A 21,651-nucleotide genomic window follows, 5' to 3' on the forward strand; every position below is an offset into this window, starting at 1 on the left:
TGCTTAATAAATGCTAGCTGACTGATCACTAACCTCCCATAGAGGAAGTCATATGCTAAATGGCTCCAATCCAAATTTGTTTTGTATGATTAGCCCTTACTATTACACACCATTCCCTGTATGATTTTATATGATTAGCTAGATCCTTACTATTACATACCAAGCCTTGATTAACTCTATATTTGGCACATTAATAAGTATCAAAGTATATGCTGATGTAATTTAGAGGGTCTTTTGAATTCTTTGTATAATTTTTCTTATCTTGAACCCTCTGCATTAGATATTTCAGCCACAATTATTTTCATAGAAATATTTTTGCAGAAATAATCACAAACACTTTAACACAAAATGACAAACTATCTCATGAAATTATGTTTATTACATTTAGATGCATGAGAAGACTAACTACCTTATTTGCTTCTCAAATAGGAACCTAGGAGGCATTCTTCCATTTAACAACTTTGTGGTTTCACATTTTAGAATATTGATTGATATGATTCAGTTCTATCAGGCCACTTGTTGGTTATTGGATAATTTATGTTTATAGTATCAAGAATTAAAGTCTATAGATAGTACTATATGCTACAAGAATGATGTGATCCTTAGCACTCTCAGCCCAATACTTTTTCCCTCAATTACAGGTCAACTTCTCCAGGGTATCTCTAAAATTACTTTTAAAAGATTTTTAAGAGAATCAAATTAGATAATTTTTTTCTTATTTTTTTTTCTGCTAAGGCAATTGGGGTTAAGTGACTTATCCAGGGTCACACAGCTAGGACGTCTTAAGTGTCTAAGGCAAGATTTGAACTTAGATCCTCCTGACTTCAGGGCTGGTGCTCTTTCCACTGTGTCACCTCACTGCCCCTCAAATTAGTTAATTTACATGAAACTTAGATGTTAGCTATTATATTATTAACAACTTACTTCATTATCAGAAACTTCACTATGAAAATTAGATACTTTTTTTAAGTCTAATGATACATCTGAGGATATCAGAAAAGAGAGATTAGAGTACAAAGATATCAGTAAATACTAACTAAAGTAAATTCAATATGAGATAACATATTGACTGAAATTCATTAACATTAATATATTTAATTAACTAAAAATCTTTGAGAGAAAATGATTAATATTGGCTAACTTTCTATTTTGATAGTAAGATGGAATTATACAATAAGTGGAGGAAAACAAGGGAATTTGGAAATGTCTGAGACAGATATAGGTGATTGAAGTCAGATCCTAGTGATCTAATAAGTCAGGAGAAGGAATGCTACTAAAGAGGAAACATGTGCAAAACAGATACTAAAGACAGACTTTAATGTCTTCATAATTTTTCTAAATGCCCTCTTTACCCCCATGTTCAGAGCTTGCCTAATGAGCCATTTGTATCACATGGAATTAAGCCCAGCTTAGTGAAAACTTTTGCCCTGCAACTATCTTGCTATCAATGCTTCACATGAGCTATGAAATTTTGTTTTTTTTTTTTAATATGGTTGACCTCTTTATAAAGAAGCCTTGTTCCTAGGCAATTTGTTCAATGAGACATCATTACAATATTATTAAAGATGGAATGCTAATCATGTGCTGAGCCTTGTGCCCAGGGCTAAATCTTCAGATCCATAGAGGACAAGGTTAAATGAAATTTAATTAGTAAAAACTTACACTGTGCTGTGCCTTTAAAAAGGGCCAAGATCCAAAAGGCAACTAATTTATCTATGGTCTACTTCATGCTTATAAGCCTTAGAGATCCTGGGCCATTTCAGGGTCCATCCCAGAAGCCTAATTCATGGGAACATAGATTTGTAGATAGGAAGGGACCTTATAGTCATCAAGTCCAACCTTCTACAAGCATAGTTTCTGGCACAAAGTAGAAACTTAATAAATATTAACATTCATAACTGGGAATGTGAATGGGATGGACTAACCCATAAAATAGAAAAGGAAAACAGAATGAATTAGAAACCAAAATTCAATAATATGTTGTTTACAAGAGATATACTTGAAACAGAAAGACACAGACAGAGTTAAAATAAGGGACTAGAGCAATACCTATTATCCTTTAGCTGGAATAAAAAGTAAACAAGAGTAGCAATCATGGTCTCAGGCAAAGCAAAAGCAAAATAAACTGAATTGAAAAGAGATAATCAGGAAAACTACATTTTGCTGACAAAACTGTATACAATGAAGTTATAGTAATACTAACCATATATACAGTAAATAACATAGCATGCTCTTTACTGCTAAATTAATAATAGCTAATAGTTGGTATCTGTAGTACATTATAAGGTTCACACTTTACAAATATTATTTAATTTTATTCTCATAATAACTATGGAATGTTGATGCTCTCATTATCCCCCATTTTACATGAGAAAATCAAAGCAGAAGCAAATTACATTGATGAGGGCCAGACAGATAGAAAGTATCTAAGGCTAGATTTGAATTGAGGTCTTCCTTGACTTCCAGTTCAGTAATCTATATCCAAACTCAACAATGTCCAAAACAGAAATCATTATCTTTCACCCTCTATTGACTCCTCTTTTGAACTTCCTTATTTATGTTGGGAGCAACACCATCCTTCTAGAGACCCAGGTTTACAATCTATTTGATGTCATCTTCTACTCTTCACATATCCAATCAGTCTCCCAGTCTTGTTGAACTCACTAATTCTATCTAATACCAAAAACAGAAAGCTATCATCAGGCCACAAAGTTACCTTCAGAACCCTTAAAGAAGAACTTAGAATTATATTTGATAGTTCCCATGACAATGGGAATATCATTTCCAAAATGAATAAGAAATTAAAGCCCATCATGGATATTAATTAACTTCAATTTATGGATGACCTATTAAAAATAACCTCTCAAATGCCTATGAGTTTGATTTCAGTGAATTCTGCTTGGCCAAGAACTAAGCAAATCATATTACTGCACAAAAAGAATGAAGGTAAATTAACCATATCATTGGCCTTTTTGATTAACTTTCACTGTGTCAAAACTACAAGAAAGTTGAAGGTTGAAACAATTTTTATCCAAAACCTGCCAGCTATGTAGCTATGAGCAAAGCAGTTAACCTCTTAGTACTCTCAAGCAATTCTGAGTATAAACTGCAGAACTGCTGCTCTGTCTTAACAGAGGAGATTGAGACATTAAGTTCCCTTTGAAGATGAAATCATGGGGCTAGACTAAAAAAGTATGATTTTTTTCCATTTCTTTATAACATGATATCACATTCGCACTTTCCTCACTAAATTGTAGAAAGAATTTCAATGAGACAATAGAGAATATTTCTTAGGATCATTTTACAGATGAAACTAAGGCTCAGAGATGGTAAGCGACTTATAAGGGTCACACAGTTGATGGTAGAGCCAAATTATTAATAGACGCATAAATGTTCTCAGCATTATGTAAATGTTGTTCATTACTTCCATAGCTAGTTAAACCATCAGATATGAAAAGATGATGTCATTTTGAAGATGTCTGTCTTTATTTCAGTTTAAAATCTATTTTATCTAAGATACCTTTTAACATGGTTTGATTTTAAGAAGTAATGATGCTTTGAATCAATTTCACTTCTTTATAGCAGATTAAAGACCACTTTCACTTAACACTCATGATATTCCTGACATATCTTCTTTTTATCTTGTCTCTTTCATGCTGAACATGACATTCCTTAACAAAGATGTCCTTCACTAAAGTCATGTTCTCATGGCTCAGCAAGGATTAGAGGTGATCTTTATTTCTCAAAGGCTATAGCAGCAAGGAGTAAGCTCCAGCAGACTCTACCAAACTAGACAGCATAGGCCTAAGTATCTGATGAACAGTATGTCCCTATAAATAGGAAATTCTAGGGGAAATTTTCAATCCAATCATTAAAGAAATGGTTAATCAAGAATGGAAAGCAGTAGTTACAAAGAAATTTCCATTGAGTGGCTTATATCAAGCTTCTTTCTAATCTACAAAATTATTGGGTCAGAAGATAAAAATTGATATTTATAAAATAGATTATTTTGTAATCAATTATGAAATTATTATTTAGATTTTATAAAGCAGTTGATTTTTTAAAAGCCTTATACTAGTCTTATGAAGAAGATTGAGAAATAGGGGCTAAGCAATATATTATCAAATAGAACTGGTTGAATGCCTAGACTCAAAAAGTTAATGATCCAGTGTCAAGGTCAGAGTGGACATGCTATCTTATCTCCAAGTATTTAAAAAGATCTATTTTTCTTAGGTATCCCCCAAGGTTCTGTCTTGGGCCCTCCTCTCTTTTTTCTCTATGCTCTCTTAAATAAGCTTGCTCCCAGGTTCAATTATCTCTATTCAGATGATTCCCAGATCTACCTGTACAGCCCTAGTCTGTCTCCAATCCCACTTAAAACTTTCCGAATTGAATGTCCCATAAAAATCTCACTCAATTGTTGGTTTTTGTTCTTCATCCTCAAAGAGGAGCATGACATCAGGGTGATTATGCTATGACATGCAAGTGAACTGAATTTAAGTGAAGGAGGACTCTGCAAGGTCACCTGCCTCACTTTCTCCCGCAGAGCCTTCTGAGCTAATAGCCAGATAGAGATTAGGATACCTGGAGATGGCCCCAGATGCAATGGGAGACCTTGGTATTTTAAAGTAAGGTCTTTAACAGGTCCCAGTTTGACGCTAATCAGTAATCAAGGCTAGGTAAGAAATGATGCAGAGAATGGCTTCTTTTACATGAATGTATACATACATAAATACAAACACAGATACATATATACAAATATCTAGGAGGGGAAGACCCTCTAGGTTTCTAGTCAAAACAGAAACTCAATTATGTCCAAAACAGAACAGATCTCCTCTTATTCTCACCCCCTTCCTGCCCCTCTCAAACCCCTCTTCTAAATTTTCCTATTATTTTTTGGGAACATCATCATCTTCCCAGTCACTCAGGTTCAAAAATTCCACATCATCCATAACTTTCCACTTATACTCAAGTATCCTACATAGCTAAGCTCCTGTCAAAACTCATCATCTGTCCCTTTCATCACATCTCTAGTTATGTGTCCCTTTGTCTCCATTCACACATCACCTGTACAGGTCCTCATCATTTCTGGCTTGGACTACTGCAGCCATCTAACTTTTCTCCTTGCCCTAAATTTCTCAATCCAAGCCATTCTCTACTCAGCTGTTAGTGATCTCCCACAATCTCCCTCAGTCAACATGTAGCTTATTCTTAACTGATACTACATAATGCCCTGTTTGGCATTTAAAGCCCTTACAACCTATCCCTTTCTTCTTACCTTCCAGTCTTAGTACTTTTATTCCCCTCCACACTCTCTGATGTGTCCACTTTCTGCTCCTCAACACTAGTTTCTACCTCTGTACCCTCCGCCATGCCAGTCACATTCTTGTTCATCTCTCTCCTCTTCCTTCAAGACTACTAAAATCATACCTTCAGTCCTGATTCTCTTCTTTCCCTTCCATCTACTCAGTATTCTGTATGTACTTATCTACTTTGTTTCTTCCTCTATTAAAATATTAAATTTCTTGAAGACAGGGACTATGTTTTGCCTTTGTTTCCCCAGGACCTAGAACAGTGCGTGACACATTAGTAAGTACTTAATAAGTGTTTGTTGATTAACATCAGATGGAAGAGGGATAAGCTCCTGTCCGATTTAGCTCCAAAAGACAAAAATATGAACAACAGTGAAAGTTGTAAAGAGGCAAATTTAAGTTTAATTAGAAGGGGCTCCCTCAGAAAGTAATGAATTTCCCTTTCACTGAAGATCTTAAACCAGCTCTACAACTTCAGACATATTATAGAAGGGTTCATTTTCAATCGATAACAAAGGATTTATTAAGTACTTGTTATATGTGCCAGGCACAGTGGATACAAAGAATGAAACAATCTCTCTTCAAGGAGCTTTCTGTTCTAACTTTCCTTTTTTTTCTTACGCTTCGGTGATCATTTTATTGACCTCTTTAATGGAAAACAGGACTTTATGTGCCAGGAAGGATAACACCGTCGTACTTCTGCTGAAATGGGCCCACGGCTTCTTCTTTGCCACTTGTTTGGCCCCCGCACAGCCTGTCCAATGCTTCTTGTCTGCAGTGCTGACCGAGGCCTGCCCAGCACCAGAGTCCAAGATGCCGATGCTTGGGTCACTCCCCAGATGGATATGCTCTTGGATCCCAAAGCCTAAGCTCCAGGACCTGAGAAGTCACTTTTCCTTAACTCGTACTCACACCTTCAGCCCTTCTTCAGCATCTCTCGCTACAGCCTCACAGACTGGGCAGTAAGCCGCAATCTTCTCGTTTCTCCCAATTCCAAAAGACCTGACATTACAGCAAGCTTCAGAGAAAAGCGGGGTTTAGTCCCTGAGCTGCTCCGGCACTGGCTGCCTGGGTCAACGTGGATGCTGAGGCCGAGCTCTCAGGTGCACAGCTCGCCCATGTTTTCACCCTGAGCTTGTGCTGTGGTGGAGCCTACCGTCCATTTCAGATAAAGATTGCATGAGGTGGCCACATGCACCTTCCAACTGACTTTCAGGGGTTCCCTCCATTCTTAAAACAATGAAACCACCTTTTATTGATGACTCAACCGTAACAGCCATTGTCTGACTGGGATACAGTACAATTCAGTGCTTCAGTTTTCCTGTCTCGTCCTCCCACAATGAGCTCAACTTTTCTTTTTTGCATTTTACCTCCTCACTTTAACTGAAACCTGGATTTTCCTTGAGGACACCATCCCTACTATTCCCTCAAACTCCTGGGGACTGAAAGACTAGGTATATTCCTCAAATCCTAAAGCCCTTCCATACCATTCTCTTACTACTACAGCTGAGTTTTTTGATTTTTTGAGCTCTGTGCAGTTTTTATAGCTGTCTTGCCATCCTCCATTTTATTAAGCATCATCTGTGTGCAAGGCACTAGGGATACAAAAGCAAAAACCAATCCGTGTGCCCAAGAAGTTCTAATAAGGGAAACAACAACAAACAACTAGTTACAAATAATATGTACATGGGATGGCTTGGAGGTCTTTTCAGAGGAAAGGCCCCAAGATTAAAGATGGCTAGGAAAGGTTTCTTTTTAGGAGACTTTGGTGGAGCGAGGCTTAAAGGAAACCAGGGAAGCGAGGAGAAATTCAGGAGCAAGAGCACTTCAGGTGTGAAGGACAGCAAGTGAAGAGGCTGACTGTCAGGAAATGCAGTTATGGGCCAAGAACAGCAGAGGAACCTGGTCTCACTGGAATGCAGAGTGTAGAATACTTGGAGGTACCTGAGGTGTAAAAAGACTGGAAACGCAGGAAGGTTGGGTTAGGAAGGCTTTGACGGTCAGAGGATTTTAACTTTATCCTGGAGGTAAAAAGAAACCACTGAACTTTTCTGAATGGGGATAGGAGGGAAGAGAGGGGATTGGTAGGGCCAGATCTTCCTTTTAATATCTATTTGATAGCTAAATGAAAGACAGATAGGAATGAAGACTTGAAAAGGTAGACCCACCAGCAGGCTATTACATTAGTCCAGACATATGATGAAGAGGGCCTTCACCAGGGTGGTGGCAGTGTCACGAGGGAAGGGGGTATGTGTGAGGTATGTTTTTAATGATATAAATGACAGCATCTGACCACTGATTAGTTAGGGAGGTGAAGGCGGAGGGAGAATTAACGATTAAAGGAATATTGGGTGCATGAATGACTTGGGAGAATGGCAATGCCTTCAAAAGTAATAGGGAAGCTAGGAATGAGAACAGGGAGAGGGGCAGCTTAGAAAGAAAGGTAAATTCAGATTCGAACATATTGAGTTTAAGATGCCATTGGGAAATCCAGTTTAAAATGTCTAAAACATAGTTGAAAATGTAAAATTGAAATTCAGGAGGACTAGGGATAAACAGAGGTGGGACTTATCTTCATAAAGGTTGACCAACTAAGTGTGAGGAACCCCTGTCCTATCTCAGGCCTCCTTTTCCTTTTCCTCTAATATTTCATTTGGGTTCCCATCATCATGAAAACTGTGCCTACAAGATGATGCCCATTAGATAGACTCCTAAATCTGAATAAAACTAATGTTTCTTGAATGATAATAAGATGCTAATTGCATGATTCAATTTTTCTGAAGGTTACAAAAAAAGCTCTAGAAAAGAGATTCGAATTCTCTAAAACTACCTCTCTACTAAAAAAAAAAAAGAAAAGAAACTTTCCTAACCAGCATCCCAAAAAGGGGCTTAAAGATAATACATAATGCAAATGAATAAGGCTAATGCCACTTCCACAATGAACAACCCCATCTTCAACTAAGCCATCCAACAACGGGATAAAAAAGAGCAGTTAAACCACAGCCAAAGGAACCAGAATATCTGTGCTCAGTTTATAAAAAGTATTCTATATTCATCTGTTCTAATAAAATAGCAAAACAGTAAAACTCTGACTGATAGTAGAGAAGATAACTTATAACCAATTACTGTACAAACTGCTAATTCAATAAACATAGTTATATTCCACTCCCATGATAATAAAGGGAAGACATTAAAAAGAAATGTTTTATTTTATACCTAAGTGACCTTAAAGCATAATGTAATTATAACATTAGATAAATGCTGGAAGTCATTATCCTAATGATACAGCCATTTTGTTTCTATGCACTTCTGTAATTATAAATAGCATTTTCATGACTTTCAAAAGAGCACCAATTCAATTTTGCTTTAACCTTGAAATCCACACATTTAACATCTCTATAACTTGATAGTTTACAGATAACAATGTGAAAGAGATGTATTTTTAATGATCTCTCATTTTACTGAATTAATATGAAAAAGAAATCAATGATGAACAAGAGTTCCAAGGCTCTGCAAGATATTTTCTAGACAGATATAAAGTGAAGATTGCAGAACATTTTGAGATCTCTAAGAATCTTCTTCCATGTCCACATCCTGTTGTAATTTGAGCACCATTTTTTCTTCCAATTGTTTTCCTTTGCCTAAAAAAAAAAAAAAGGCAGGGGAAAAAATATCATTTTGTGCTCTTAAAATTCAAAACAGTATTTTCTACAGAAATTGTGTACTTGTTTTAACCATTTAAAAAAGTTCTGCCTCTATAAAGTCAACTCCTACCAAATAGATACCACTGTATGCCAATAATAAATCTGTATTACCTTGAAGTTTTTACTGTGAATTCAGAAATCTTAACACTGCTTATTATGCTAGTAATTTTTATAAGAATATTATTTACAAGAAGTGGGTCATGACCTAGAAATGGGAAATACTTTTGCTATGTGGATGTTACCATTCACTATTTGTTATGACAGAACTGATATATACCAGGACTTAAACATTTTGGATTCTAGTTTGAAAGCCAATCTTCTTTTTCTGTCTTTGTCCTCTACAATCTGGAATGTATATTAATTTACCATACCCCCAAATGACCAAATAGTTCATTCAACAAATTCATGTAACTAAAGAGTAGTTAGATGGACCCAAAGAGAAGACTATAGTTTAAAATATTACTCTTTGATCAAAAGCAGATAATAAATTACATTTGTATTAATAACATAAGCATTATTTATATAACATTTTGTATAACTGACAGTATCACAAGTACCTCACATTTTTATATATCAAATCCCTTTATAGATGCGACAAGAATGAACATAGTAACCTCCTCTTTTAATTTTATTTTCCAATAAATACAGTCTTTGCTTAAAAAAGAACATACAAGCATTACCTGCAAGAGGTGCCCGGATAAGGTGGATATTTTGTTTGACTTCATTGATGGCCTGAACTTTCTGTAGTTCTTTGCTCTTCTTCAATCTACAGTGGGAAATAAAAAGAAGCATCACAATTTGGAATAACACTCTCATTAACCTGCAATACTCAGGTTATACTCATTATACAGTGACCAAATTTTATCATTACTCCAACACCAACTGAAAATGACTATTTAATTCACATGAAATACTAATTCAGACATTCCTAACATGGATAAACAGCAATGTTACTGCACTCAGGGCCTAGAACTCCCCAAGGTTCTTCAATTACTCTAGTCCATATTGCCTCAACATTTGTTTTGGCACAGAATGTCATTTAATTGTTCCATGTGGCTAGCCCTTAATTCCCAAACTAAAATGTAAAACTACCTGATAGCAATTATCATTTTATTTTTATGCTTCAGTTAGAACTTTATATACATTTTTATATCTGCTTTCATTTATTAGTTTAACACCGCACTAAGACTTTTAAGACAGACCATTCACAAGATGTTCATTAAATATTTAGTAAATAAATCTATGTTGGTGAGCTGTTTAAAATTATTCCCATATAGTTCCTTAATTCTAGCCTTAATAGATTTCTATAGTTTTTAATTACAATTGTCTTTAAATACAATTGTCAGGACTTTAGAAATCATTTTATCACATAATTAGGTCTTATTAATCATTGCTCTCTTCTCTAATTACAGGACTTATAAATTATTCTATTTCTCATGAAACTAGCAGAGCAGAGCAAATTAGCAGAGCAAATTAGCTCAACATAAACAGTTAATGAATCCCCAGTTCATGGAATGATGACACTCAAACTTCAGATGTCCCCTTTTTGTTAATTCTGACAAATAAAGGCAAAAAGTGAAGTAAGTTTTGTTTTATTTTTCCCCCTGCCATGAAATAACTCACCACCAAAAACTCAAGAGTTTCTGCAGCTATTGTTTTCCAATATTACAACCTAATAAACTTCAAATGATTCCTTGAAAATACCCCATGTAAACAAAACAATACTATTAAGTTATGGTTAATACCATAGGAGCAACATTAAATTTGGCTAATTGGCCAAAAAATATTACAAAAGTATTTTAAGAAAAAAAATATTTCAAGACATTAAAAACAGAAATAGGATGTAAAATATTAGAAATATTCACCGGGACAATGTTATGATGAAGGGTATACCTATAATTACCTTATTCAAATATTCTTACCTATTCATTATAAATTTAGCTTGACGTTTCTGTTTGATCTCTTCTACTCTCTTCATGGCATCAACTGCAACAAAAAAAGATAAAAATATATTTATAAAACTCTAACATAAATATATGCTTTCAATCCTTGTAATTCAAATGAACCCACCCTTTAACATAATTTATTTTATTAGTATCCTAATTTAGAAAGCATTGAAATTGAAAGTGAATTCAAATACCATCACCACAAAAAAACAAGGAATAATATAGAAATGAGTTGATGTTATTCTTCATATGTTCATCAATCCATCCTTTTATAAATACCTCTTCTCTAATTTTTTAAGACCCTCAAAGGCTGTTCAGTTTTGATCTTAAAAAAGTATTGTGGCAAGATGACACATTATAGTTGCAAAATATGCAAAGATCTACAGTTAAAGAAGAGTAAAGTTTGCTTTACCAACAAAATACCAGTAAAGCAAATGGAGAAAGGGAATTATAATAATGGATAAATATATTTATCTACATATGTGCCCTGCTTAGTTTAAACTTGCTTTTTAATGGCATCATGAATTCTATTTAATGTTGTTATTGAATAATGTTATTATTTTAAAGATCAGAGTTGTAAAGTATGTAAAAATAAAATTAAAACTGCTGGCCCCAAAAAGCATATCTCTTCTGCATATTCTCTTATCTCTTCTGCAAAATGAAGATATTATCCACCTGACTACCTCTGAGAATTAATGTGAGGATCAAAGAATTAAAATAATATTTATGGAAAAGCTTACTTTGAGAATATAGATTAGAGATGATTCACCATTTATAAGCACTAATGAACTAATTAGACCAATTAGAACAAGTTCCCTGGGGGTAAAATTAAAGTCAGTGAATCTGGAAATCCCACCCTGCCAAAAGTTTCTCCCTCCCTCATTCAGTTTTTGAAAATGAGTACTTTCAAGTAACCACTTGCCATTGTGAAAGTACCCAATACAAGAGAAATGTTTTGAAAGCATGTCCAATATTTTTGAGAAGACCTACTTGATAATCAAAAAAAAAAAAAAACCTTGAAATTTTGGAAAGGGATCCTTATTAGGAAGTGTTTCCAATGAAAAGTGTGAGAATTTCAGACATATTCACAATTCCTATCAGAACCCATACAATAAGGACTGTTTAGTTTTATGATCTATCACATAAAGACCTATGATTATGAACAGAGGACTCCTATTTTATATCAGTTCTTTCTAGTGTTCAAAGTTAAACCTGATTTTCATTAAAATACCTAAAAATCTAACAAAAATTACAAACATTTTTTAAAAACATTAAGTTCATCTGAAATTTTATTTTAATGAAACATATCTAATTTAATAATCTAATGAACAAACCAAACTATACATGTTTACAAATACTAAACTGACAAAGTAACTCTCAGTCACTAAAGAATATTAATTATATAAATATTCCAGTTTTCTTCGCTTATCTGTCCCCAAATTCTGCCAAACTCAAAGGTATTTTCCCACAACATCAAATTTCTTGTTTTAAAGAAAATCTGTGCTCAAATTCTTCAATATATCTTAATAAAAACATTATCTAGATATTTACACTTTGGCATTAAAGTTATTACTTATTAATTTCTCTGAACCAAAGTGGTAACTAAGATAAATTACCTACTATGTTATAAAGGGGCTGCAACTGGACTGAGAGTTCCTATTTCAACAAAGCCCTATAAAACCTTTGTACGTTACCTGTTTTATTCCATAGCTCTCTCTGGTATTTGACAGGTTCATTTCTACGTTTTTCAAATTCAAATGAATTATCCTATATAGAAAAAAGAAAAAACTATGCATTTATAAAAAAAAAAAACACCAAGTTTACCTTTAACAAATAGCAGCTTTTAACAGCTATCAACAGTTCAAACTATCAAACCAGAGACATTAATTTCTTATTGGATAATGACTCCAGCAGATACATTTTTATCCATTCATTGAATTATATGTGAGATGCTAGATTAGCTACTGTAGAAATAAAAAGATTAAGTCATTAATAATATTAATAAAAGCTTAAGCTAGAATAGTAGTAGAGAAAAAGGATATTTGCAAAAACATTTAAGGGGCAAAATCAACAGTATTTATTGATAAAATGCAAGGAAGGGTAAAGTCAAAGATGATTTATGCTAAAATTTAAGTCTGAGTGACAGGGGAAAAGGTGGTACTACTACCAGAAAGAAAGAAGTCAAAAGAAGGTTTGAAAGGTTTAGAGTAAAGGATTATTAACTTGGTTTTGAAAACACCAAGATGCAAATGCCACCAAAAGAGTAAGGTAGAAATATTCAGAAAGAGAGACAGGTAGACAGCTAGCTATGGAAATCAAGAAGGTATCTACAAAGAAGTGTTAGTTAAGTGCTGAGCAGTAAAAGATAGTATTAAAAGATAAAATACTGCACATGTTTTTAGACCAAACTGGCTAAGAGTCCAGAGTCAGCTCTAGGATACCCAGGCATGAATTTCAGCTCTAACACTTACTATTTGGATCACTGCCAAGTCACTTAATTTCTCTGAACTTCAGTTCCTCATCTGTAAAATGGCAATCAGTGGAAAATATGCTACCTACCTCAAATTAGAGTATTTTATAAATCTTACATAAATACAAGTGAAATATTACCATGAAATTTCCATAAGATTAAGTATAGGGAAAGAGGGCCAAGAACAAAAATCAGGGTAATAACAATATTTAGTAACTAGGAAAGGATCAATAAAGACTTTAAAAAAAAAAAAAAAAAAAGATACCAGAATATATTAAAGAAGTCAAGGAAAAAAATTTCAAAAAAATCATTTATTAATAAAACAAAACTCAGAAGTAGGATGGAGTTTAAGACGAAACTACTTGATAAACTAACTAGCAGTTCCTTGAGGACCTCTGAAGAAGTTCCAGCAGAAGCCATATTACACAGGGTTATTGGGGAATTAGACGCAAACTAGTAAGACTATTCTTCCAAAAATATTAGGAATAAGAAAAACTAGAAATATTCAGAAATGTGGATATGAAAAACTTAAAAAGCAAGAAGGAGAAAGACTGAAGATACAAGAGAAGAAGGATTAGAACAAGATGTCTAAAAGGGCAAGAGGGAAATAAAGAGAGAATGGGGAAGAGGATTATTTCTTTCTTTAAGGAGAAAAAGAGAAAAAGACGAAAAAAAAGACAAATATTCTAAAGTAGTAAGGAAATCAAGAGATTTTATCTTAGATATTTCAATGTTTAGAAATGTAGCTAATACATCATTCTGAACATATCGTTCCTATAATCTAGAGATTAGAGTGGAGTGAACTGCAAATAAAATCAAGTTAATCTCAAAATATTTTTAAATCTTTTGAGTTAAAAATTATGATGTTAATAGTCACTAATATATTAGTGTTTGAATATTGAATTTTAATACTAATATTGAAAAAGTGTATTCAACATCCAGCCATTCTGGAGAGCAATTTGGAACTATGTTCAAAAAGTTATCAAACTGTGCATACCCTTTGATCCAGCAGTGTTACTACAGGGCTTATATCCCAAAAAGATCTGTATGTGCAAAAATGTTTGTGGCAGCCCTTTTTGTAGTGGTCAGAAAGTAGAAATTAAATGGATATCCATCCATTGGAGAATGGCTGAATAAATTGTGGTATATGAATATTATGGAATATTACTATAAAAAATGACCAGCAGGATGATTTCAGAAAGACCTGGAGAGACTTACATGAACTGATGCTGAGTGAAATAAGCAGGATCAGGAAATCATTATATACTTCAACAACAATACTATATGATGATCAATTCTGATGGACATGGCCCTCTTCAACAATGAGATGAACTAAATCAGTTCCAACAGAGCAGTAATGAACTGAACCAACTACACCCAGCGAAAGAACTCTGGGAGATGACTATGAACCACTACATAGAATTTCCAATTCCTCTATTTTTGTCCTTTTGAGTTCCTTCACAGGCTAATTGTATACTATTTCAAAGTCCGATTCTTTTTGTACAGCAAAATAACTGTTCGGACATGTATACATATATTGTATTTAACTTATACTTCAACATATTTAACATGTATTGGTCAACCTGCCATCTGGAGGAAGGGGTAGTGGGAAGGAGGGGAAAAAGTGGAATAAAAGGTTTTGCAACTGTCAATGCTGAAAAATCACCCATGCATATATCTTGTAAATAAAAAGCCACAATAAAATAAATAAATAAATAAAATACAAGTGAAAAAAAATTGTATTCAAAGGAAATCCAACAAGGCTAGCACTTTGTATCTCTTTATGTCTTTTCAAAAATGACAACTATCACTATTTAAGCCATTTCCATAGAATTTAACAGTATTAAAAAATGTTCACTGACAAATATTGACAGACTTAGGGGGAAAAAAAACCACTGTATTAACAATATCAATTCACTGGACGTTTCTTCAGCATTAAGAAAAAAATTGTCTAGAAAGTAACCAAAATATCAACTTCATCACAAATGACGAAATTTTTTTTTTTTGGGGGGGGATGTTGTTTTAAAGGCAAGTGATTAAAATGCTAATGATTGAAAATATTAAGTTGGGAGAAAGATCATAAAAATAATTTTTTGAGCAAATCACTATTGTAGCTATTCACCAGAAATGATCCTTTCCCTCCAAGGAACACTCTCATTTTGTATATCCCACTAGCACTTCTGCACTTTCCACTAGGTTTATTTGAGGACATATTTTCTCAATGGGTTAAGAATACACATACTCCTTGATAAGGATTGCCTTGACAGGATAAGATAGTGTTTTAAAATTAAAATACTAAATTACTATTTCTTTAAAAAATCAATACAATACTGCCAATTATGCCAACACTAGAAGTCTGGCTGAAGAGATTTGAATGTCTTCTTTTAATTAGCCAGCTGCTGGATAGGGACAAGAAGCAATTACAGAGGACTCCCTATCACATGTATGTTGATAGCAAAGATGGTTGTCCATAAGATAAGCAAAGTGTGCCTCAGATGAATAAAATAGAGAGGCCATTTATTATGGTGATGGTTAGAAACAGACTGAATTGAGTTGTGGCCTATGTTCCTGTTTCCATATTAGATGCTAAATATTTTTATTCTTAAACCTTCAAACACCACACCATAATCTTAGTAATTATGTCCTTAAGACATTTTAAGTGTTATTTTTAAATGAGAGCTTGTTCATTAAATAAGTCAAACCTTAGCACAATCAATTTATCCACTTACAGTAGGTATTCATATAGAATTTTCAGGTTTGTAAAGTACTTGACATACATTATCTCATTTGTGGGTAGACACTGTACAGGTACCACTTTACATAAATTTACAAAAGCAAAATGAACAACAAAAGCAGGGTTCTGTTCTGGCAGATTCTCTCATCAATTCCATTTAAAAAAAAAAAAAAAAGCAACCTTTTGAGGAAGTTCTAAGGCATGAAACCAACAGCTATGCATTTACTTCATGCACATGACAAATCATGTAATAAATTGAGACACAAACTCAACTTAAGAACATATCAGAACCTATAATATCTAGGCTTCTATAGACAAATTACCTTAGTTACTCCCAACAACTTAAGAACCACAAGTCTGAGAACTTCTCTGGTTGGATGGAACATGATCCATCATCTATCTACCTTCTCTGTGAATGACAGGGCCTAATTGTACACACTGTCCTGTACAAGGATAGCTTATAACTTGACTTCCTGTCTAAGGTTCAATTAGGCTCTTAAGTTTTTCTTAGGTGCTCTTGCTAGTTCTTCTCCCCCCCCTCCCCCATTTTATAATGTTAAAAATTGAAATTTATTCTTTAGTATCTCAAGGAGTTGGCAAAAAAGATATTATAGCAATCCTGGAATCTCTACCTGAAAGAATCAGCTAGGATTTTCTTTTTTGTTTGTTTGTTTAGGTTTAAGATGTTTTTTAAATCCCAGACTCATCAACAGGGGAATATTCAATATTGTCACTCACTGATCTACAAAAATTCAATCCTAAGTAATAATATACTAAGCTCTTTGTATCCTGACAGTAATTAAAAATAAATATCAGCAGAGTTCTTCAGCTTTCACTGGTCAGAACATTGCAAGTTACCATGGATGGATTCAATACTCCTTAAAAATCATGAAAGACTTTATGATTCTTCCTTATCAAATATTTTTAAAATGTTATTTATTTAATATCATATCTTGAATTGCAAAAATTATTTATGAAAGGAATTATCCATGCAACAACAGTTACCTTCTGTTTTCATAATGAAAAAGTTGTGAATTTTTTAAATAACTAAATATAGCAGAGTACACTTACATACTCTAACTTGGCGGGCATTTATTTCTCAATAAGTTCTACAGAATTATATCTAATGACTTCTGAGAATTACAAATTATCTAGAAAAATAATAGAAAGGTCATTTTATTAGGTGCCATTTGATAATCAAACTATCACATACTGCTGAAATAAACATCAAAGTTCTGAAAAATATCAGACTTACCACTGTAAGTTCTTTGCCAGCTGCCTTTCTGAAGGCTTTTGTCCATCTAACCTTGCGAGGATTGCGCTTCTTTTTAAAGTTTTTATGGCATTTAGATTTACAAAATCTGAAAACCTTAAGGGGAAAAAAAAATAAAACAAATAAATTAGCATTAAGATTTCTCCTTTAACAAAATGTCCCAATCCAAATACATAATAAAGTAAAACTGAGAAATAACAACTGCTACATTTCCTGTCACTCACTTCATTTTAAAAATCAATCAGGAACTACATACTAACATTAAACTCAAGGAAAAAAAAATTTCAGGGAATAACCCACCAACAAGCTAGAATCACTAGAAATATAGCCTCAAGATGTACTTACTTATTTTTATAAATTTTAAAAACAATAAATTTCTCAAATTAGTCACCCAGAATGAGAAAGATGTTAAGAAAAGCAAAGTCAATTTCTAATCAACCTTAATTCTCAAGAATTTTTGTGTACTTCAAATGCTTTCAAAGAGGGAAAAAAAGAGTAATTAAATGCCAAACTAGGTGATACCTGAAAACAAGTGAATAAAAACTAAATAAGTTTTATTAATCTAATTGTAGCTATTTTTATGATGAGAGGCATCATAAAACGAAAAGTAAGCTAGAATCAGATTCAGGAAGTCTTGGTTCAACTCTCACCGTCTGATCCCTGGTAAATCACTTAATCTTTCAGTGCTCCAAACAATTCTCCAAGATTAAACTGGAGGACAAGAACTAAACAGTATTGGAGAGAAAGCATCTCATCTGGAGCTCATTATAAAAATGAGATCACAAGTCTTGTTACAATTTTTTTTTATAAATGAATATTGTATTTACAATTAACATTACCCATTCACAAATCTGATTTAAAAATAAACAAAATTATATATTGGTCTCTTAATGTGATTAATAATCCAACTTCCTTCTATATTTGAACACAGACCAATGTCCCCTAAAACACTTCCATGTTCTACTAAAACTATTTATTCAGTCTCATGTATCTTATCATAATTTGTACAACATTCTTCAGAAACAATGGCAGAAATTTTAATATACTTAATTTTTGTGGAGTTTTGCAAATAAAATGAAATTGAGTTTGTTATACAATTCTGAAAGTGACTCATAAAATTAGGTTATCAAGTAAACAAGTAGTCATATTTAAGGAATAATTTGAACTGCTGAATTCAAAAGTATCTAGAAGATACACAAATAGATGGTTGCATCATAGCTCTGTAGTATTAATATAGAACTTTTAAATTTGAGAACTTAAATACTCTTTCCTTACTCTTTAAAAAGTCCTATGGAAACAGCAGATTTTCATTCTCCATGAAGAAAAGTGTGTTACACATCATAAGTTTTTCATACACAAAAGCAAAACATAACACTAAGAACTGTCTCAATTCCTCAAACATTTATTAAGCCCTACTATGTCGAGCATTGTGTTAAGTATTGAGATACAAAAAGAAACAAAGGCAGTCCCTGCCTTCAAAATGCTTACAGATACATAGTCAAATACATACACAGCAAGCACAGGATAATTAATAAATAAATAATAGATAACTGGAATTTAAGGTTGTAGAAGGCTTCCAGTAAAAGATTAGATTTTAGCTGGGATTTGCCAGAGAAGTTAGCAAATGGAGCTGAGGAGGGAGAATAGTCCAGGCAGGCCCAGAATTTAGAGTGGATTCAAGAGTATTTTTCAGGGATTAAGACATAAAAAGACTGGAAAGATGAGAGAGGGCCAGGTTATGATGGGCTTTGAAATGCCAAGCATATTTTTTTTTTTATTTAATGTACTTAAGGCAATAGAAAGCCAATGGAGTTTCCTGAGATGATGTGATCAGACCATAACTCTTAAGAAAAATCACTTTAGTGGCTAAATGGAAGATGGAAAGATGGCTTTATAACATAGATTCTTAACCTCTTTTTCTCATAGAGCCCTTCTTGAGAAAATGTTAAATAATTGAATACTAAATTTCAGTTAGCAGATAGTGAAAATTAAAATGTAATTATTTTTACCATTTGAGTTCAAAGACCCCCAAATTCTATCCATGGATTTCTTAAGCTCAATATGTTTATATCATAAAATACAATGTCATGGTACCACATGACCATCTTCTTTCCTGCCTCACCATTCCCACTCAAATTTTATGCTTCTTTTTAAGTATCAAAAGATGATAAGACAGAAGAAAGCGAAGTCAAAATGCAGGACTAACAGTTCTCATCACTAACCTTCACAAATTTGTAGGCACTCCATTTTGTACAAGAGGGCAAAATGTATCACAAAGCATTTCCTTCTCACTACCACTTTTTAGTATAACTCTATCGTCCCTAGTGCTGCTACAGGAAGCCTTTCTGCACCCACCACCCAGCCCCACTTCCAGGTATTATCATTTTCTCCCTCTACGACTTACTATGTACTCTTTTGTATAAACTTTTTACTTCCGTACCTCGAAAGTCTTTGAGGTCAGGAGGTGAATTCAGTTTTTTCTCTTTGGTATCCCCCCAAACTACACAATTACATATGCTCGTTACAGTGAACTGCTGCTTTTGCTCACCCCTAAGCAGAGCACTGGCTCCTTTCTTGTTCATTTTTCGACCTAATCTCCACTCCTAGGAAGTACCTCGTACAAAGCAGGAATTTGCCTGTTTAACTGAATTGAATTTAATTGCATCCCTCAAGGAGGATGTTAATTGCTGAGGTGTCATTTCATGTCTGTTCCAATTCCCTAAGCTAACAATATGTAAAAGGGGCTTAATATTTATCGAACAAAATTGTTCGCTGTTTAAATTGCCTTGTCCTGTAGTCCCAAATGAAAACAAGCTGTCTCTAAGTCAATCTCTAGGATGGGAGGCTCCCAAGACTTGACAATCTCGAGACGCGACACCAGTGAAGGACCTGAACGTAGTGAGGTTTGGAGTTCCCGGGACCTGAGCAAATTACCGATAGAGGGCGGACCGGAAAAGGGACAAAACACTACGGCAAGCGAGCGAGGCCCTTTAAAGAGCACACAGTCACGTGTGTTAGAGATTGGGGGAGCGAGCCTCTGATTACCGGGGAATGTACGCCAGACGCGACACGCGCTCACCCCGAAGAGCCCGCACCGACAACTCCCCCAGTAGTCGCGAGCCGTTCGCGGTCTCACCTTACAGTCGTTGCGGACAAACATCATGCCGTGCCCCGGGTACACGGGCCCGGAACAGAAATAACACTTCTCGATGCGCATCTCGAAGTAGAGCAGCCACCTTTCTAGAGACCAGGGCGCTTGAGAGGAAGTGACGATAGAGACTTTTCCGGAAGTACATTTCTTCTTCCAGGGCTTCTTGGAGGTCCCGGGACAACGCGGCAGGAGGTGTTGGGCCCTCTGGCGCCATCATGTGGGCGTTGCTGAGAGCGACAATTGATGGGACTCTCCACTGTGCCCCCTGACGGCCCGGGGAAGGTCTGTCAATCATAGCATTAATGTTACAGAAAAACATCTCAGAGCTCATCTAAGTCAACCTCAGCCTTTTAGAAGTGAGGAAATTGACGCACAGAGAGGTCAAAAATTCAGAATTAGAAGGGATGGTAGAGTATTTTTCTCCCCCCTTCCAAAAGAACTATCGCCCCAAATCCCAGCAAATCTGATAGATTTATATATATATATATAGTACGTGGACTTCTCCACTCTGAAAATAAATTGGAGTTTCTTCTTGAATCTCTTTGGAAGCATATCTGCAATTTTACAATTTGTGTGTGGTTCCTTCCGTTTATATTACCGTCATCATTTTGAGACAGTTAGAACCCGGGCCTGGAGTTAGGAAGACCTGAGTTTAATTTTACTAGTTGTGTGAGTCTGGGAAAGTCAGTTGCCTTTATCCACCGAAGAAGGAAATGACAAACCATTCCAGGATCTTTGCCAAGAAAATACCACGGACAATAACAAGTCGTTATGTGTATTGTTTTTTTGTTTGTTTGTTTTTTTGGCTCCTCCAACTAAACTCTCCATCAGTTTATACAGATCTTTACATATTACTCTGTATTTATTCCATTCACTATTTCTTCCAGCACAGTAGTATTCCATTACATTCATGCACCACAATTTGTTGAGCCATTCCCAGTTCATGAACTTCTACTTTGATCCCAGTTCTTTGCTGTCACACACACACACACACACAGAGACAGAGAGAGACAGAGAAAGAGAGAGATGCTGTTATAAATAATTTGGTTTATATGGGGGAA

The 21,651-nt window shown here is 34.5% G+C and overlaps 1 protein-coding gene and 1 pseudogene across 1 annotated transcript; both read right to left on the reverse strand.

Moving 5' to 3' along the window:
• Positions 1–361: 361 nt before the first annotated feature.
• On the reverse strand, positions 362–6,592 carry LOC127546876 (60S ribosomal protein L11-like; annotated as a pseudogene).
• A 1,910-nt stretch (positions 6,593–8,502) lies between these two features.
• RSL24D1 (ribosomal L24 domain containing 1) lies at positions 8,503–20,711 on the reverse strand. The gene is made up of 6 exons (XM_051980683.1): positions 20,576–20,711; positions 17,422–17,535; positions 12,657–12,729; positions 10,939–11,002; positions 9,697–9,782; positions 8,503–8,953 (listed from the first exon to the last, which is right to left on the reverse strand). The coding sequence occupies exons 1-6, from the start codon at positions 20,654–20,656 to the stop codon at positions 8,880–8,882; spliced, it is 492 nt and encodes a 163-aa protein (XP_051836643.1). The 5' UTR covers positions 20,657–20,711; the 3' UTR covers positions 8,503–8,879.
• Between the last annotated feature and the right edge of the window lie 940 nt (positions 20,712–21,651).

The sequence above is a fragment of the Antechinus flavipes genome, chromosome 2, assembly GCF_016432865.1.
Source record: "Antechinus flavipes isolate AdamAnt ecotype Samford, QLD, Australia chromosome 2, AdamAnt_v2, whole genome shotgun sequence".
In the NCBI taxonomy this organism is placed as follows: Eukaryota; Metazoa; Chordata; class Mammalia; order Dasyuromorphia; family Dasyuridae; genus Antechinus; species Antechinus flavipes.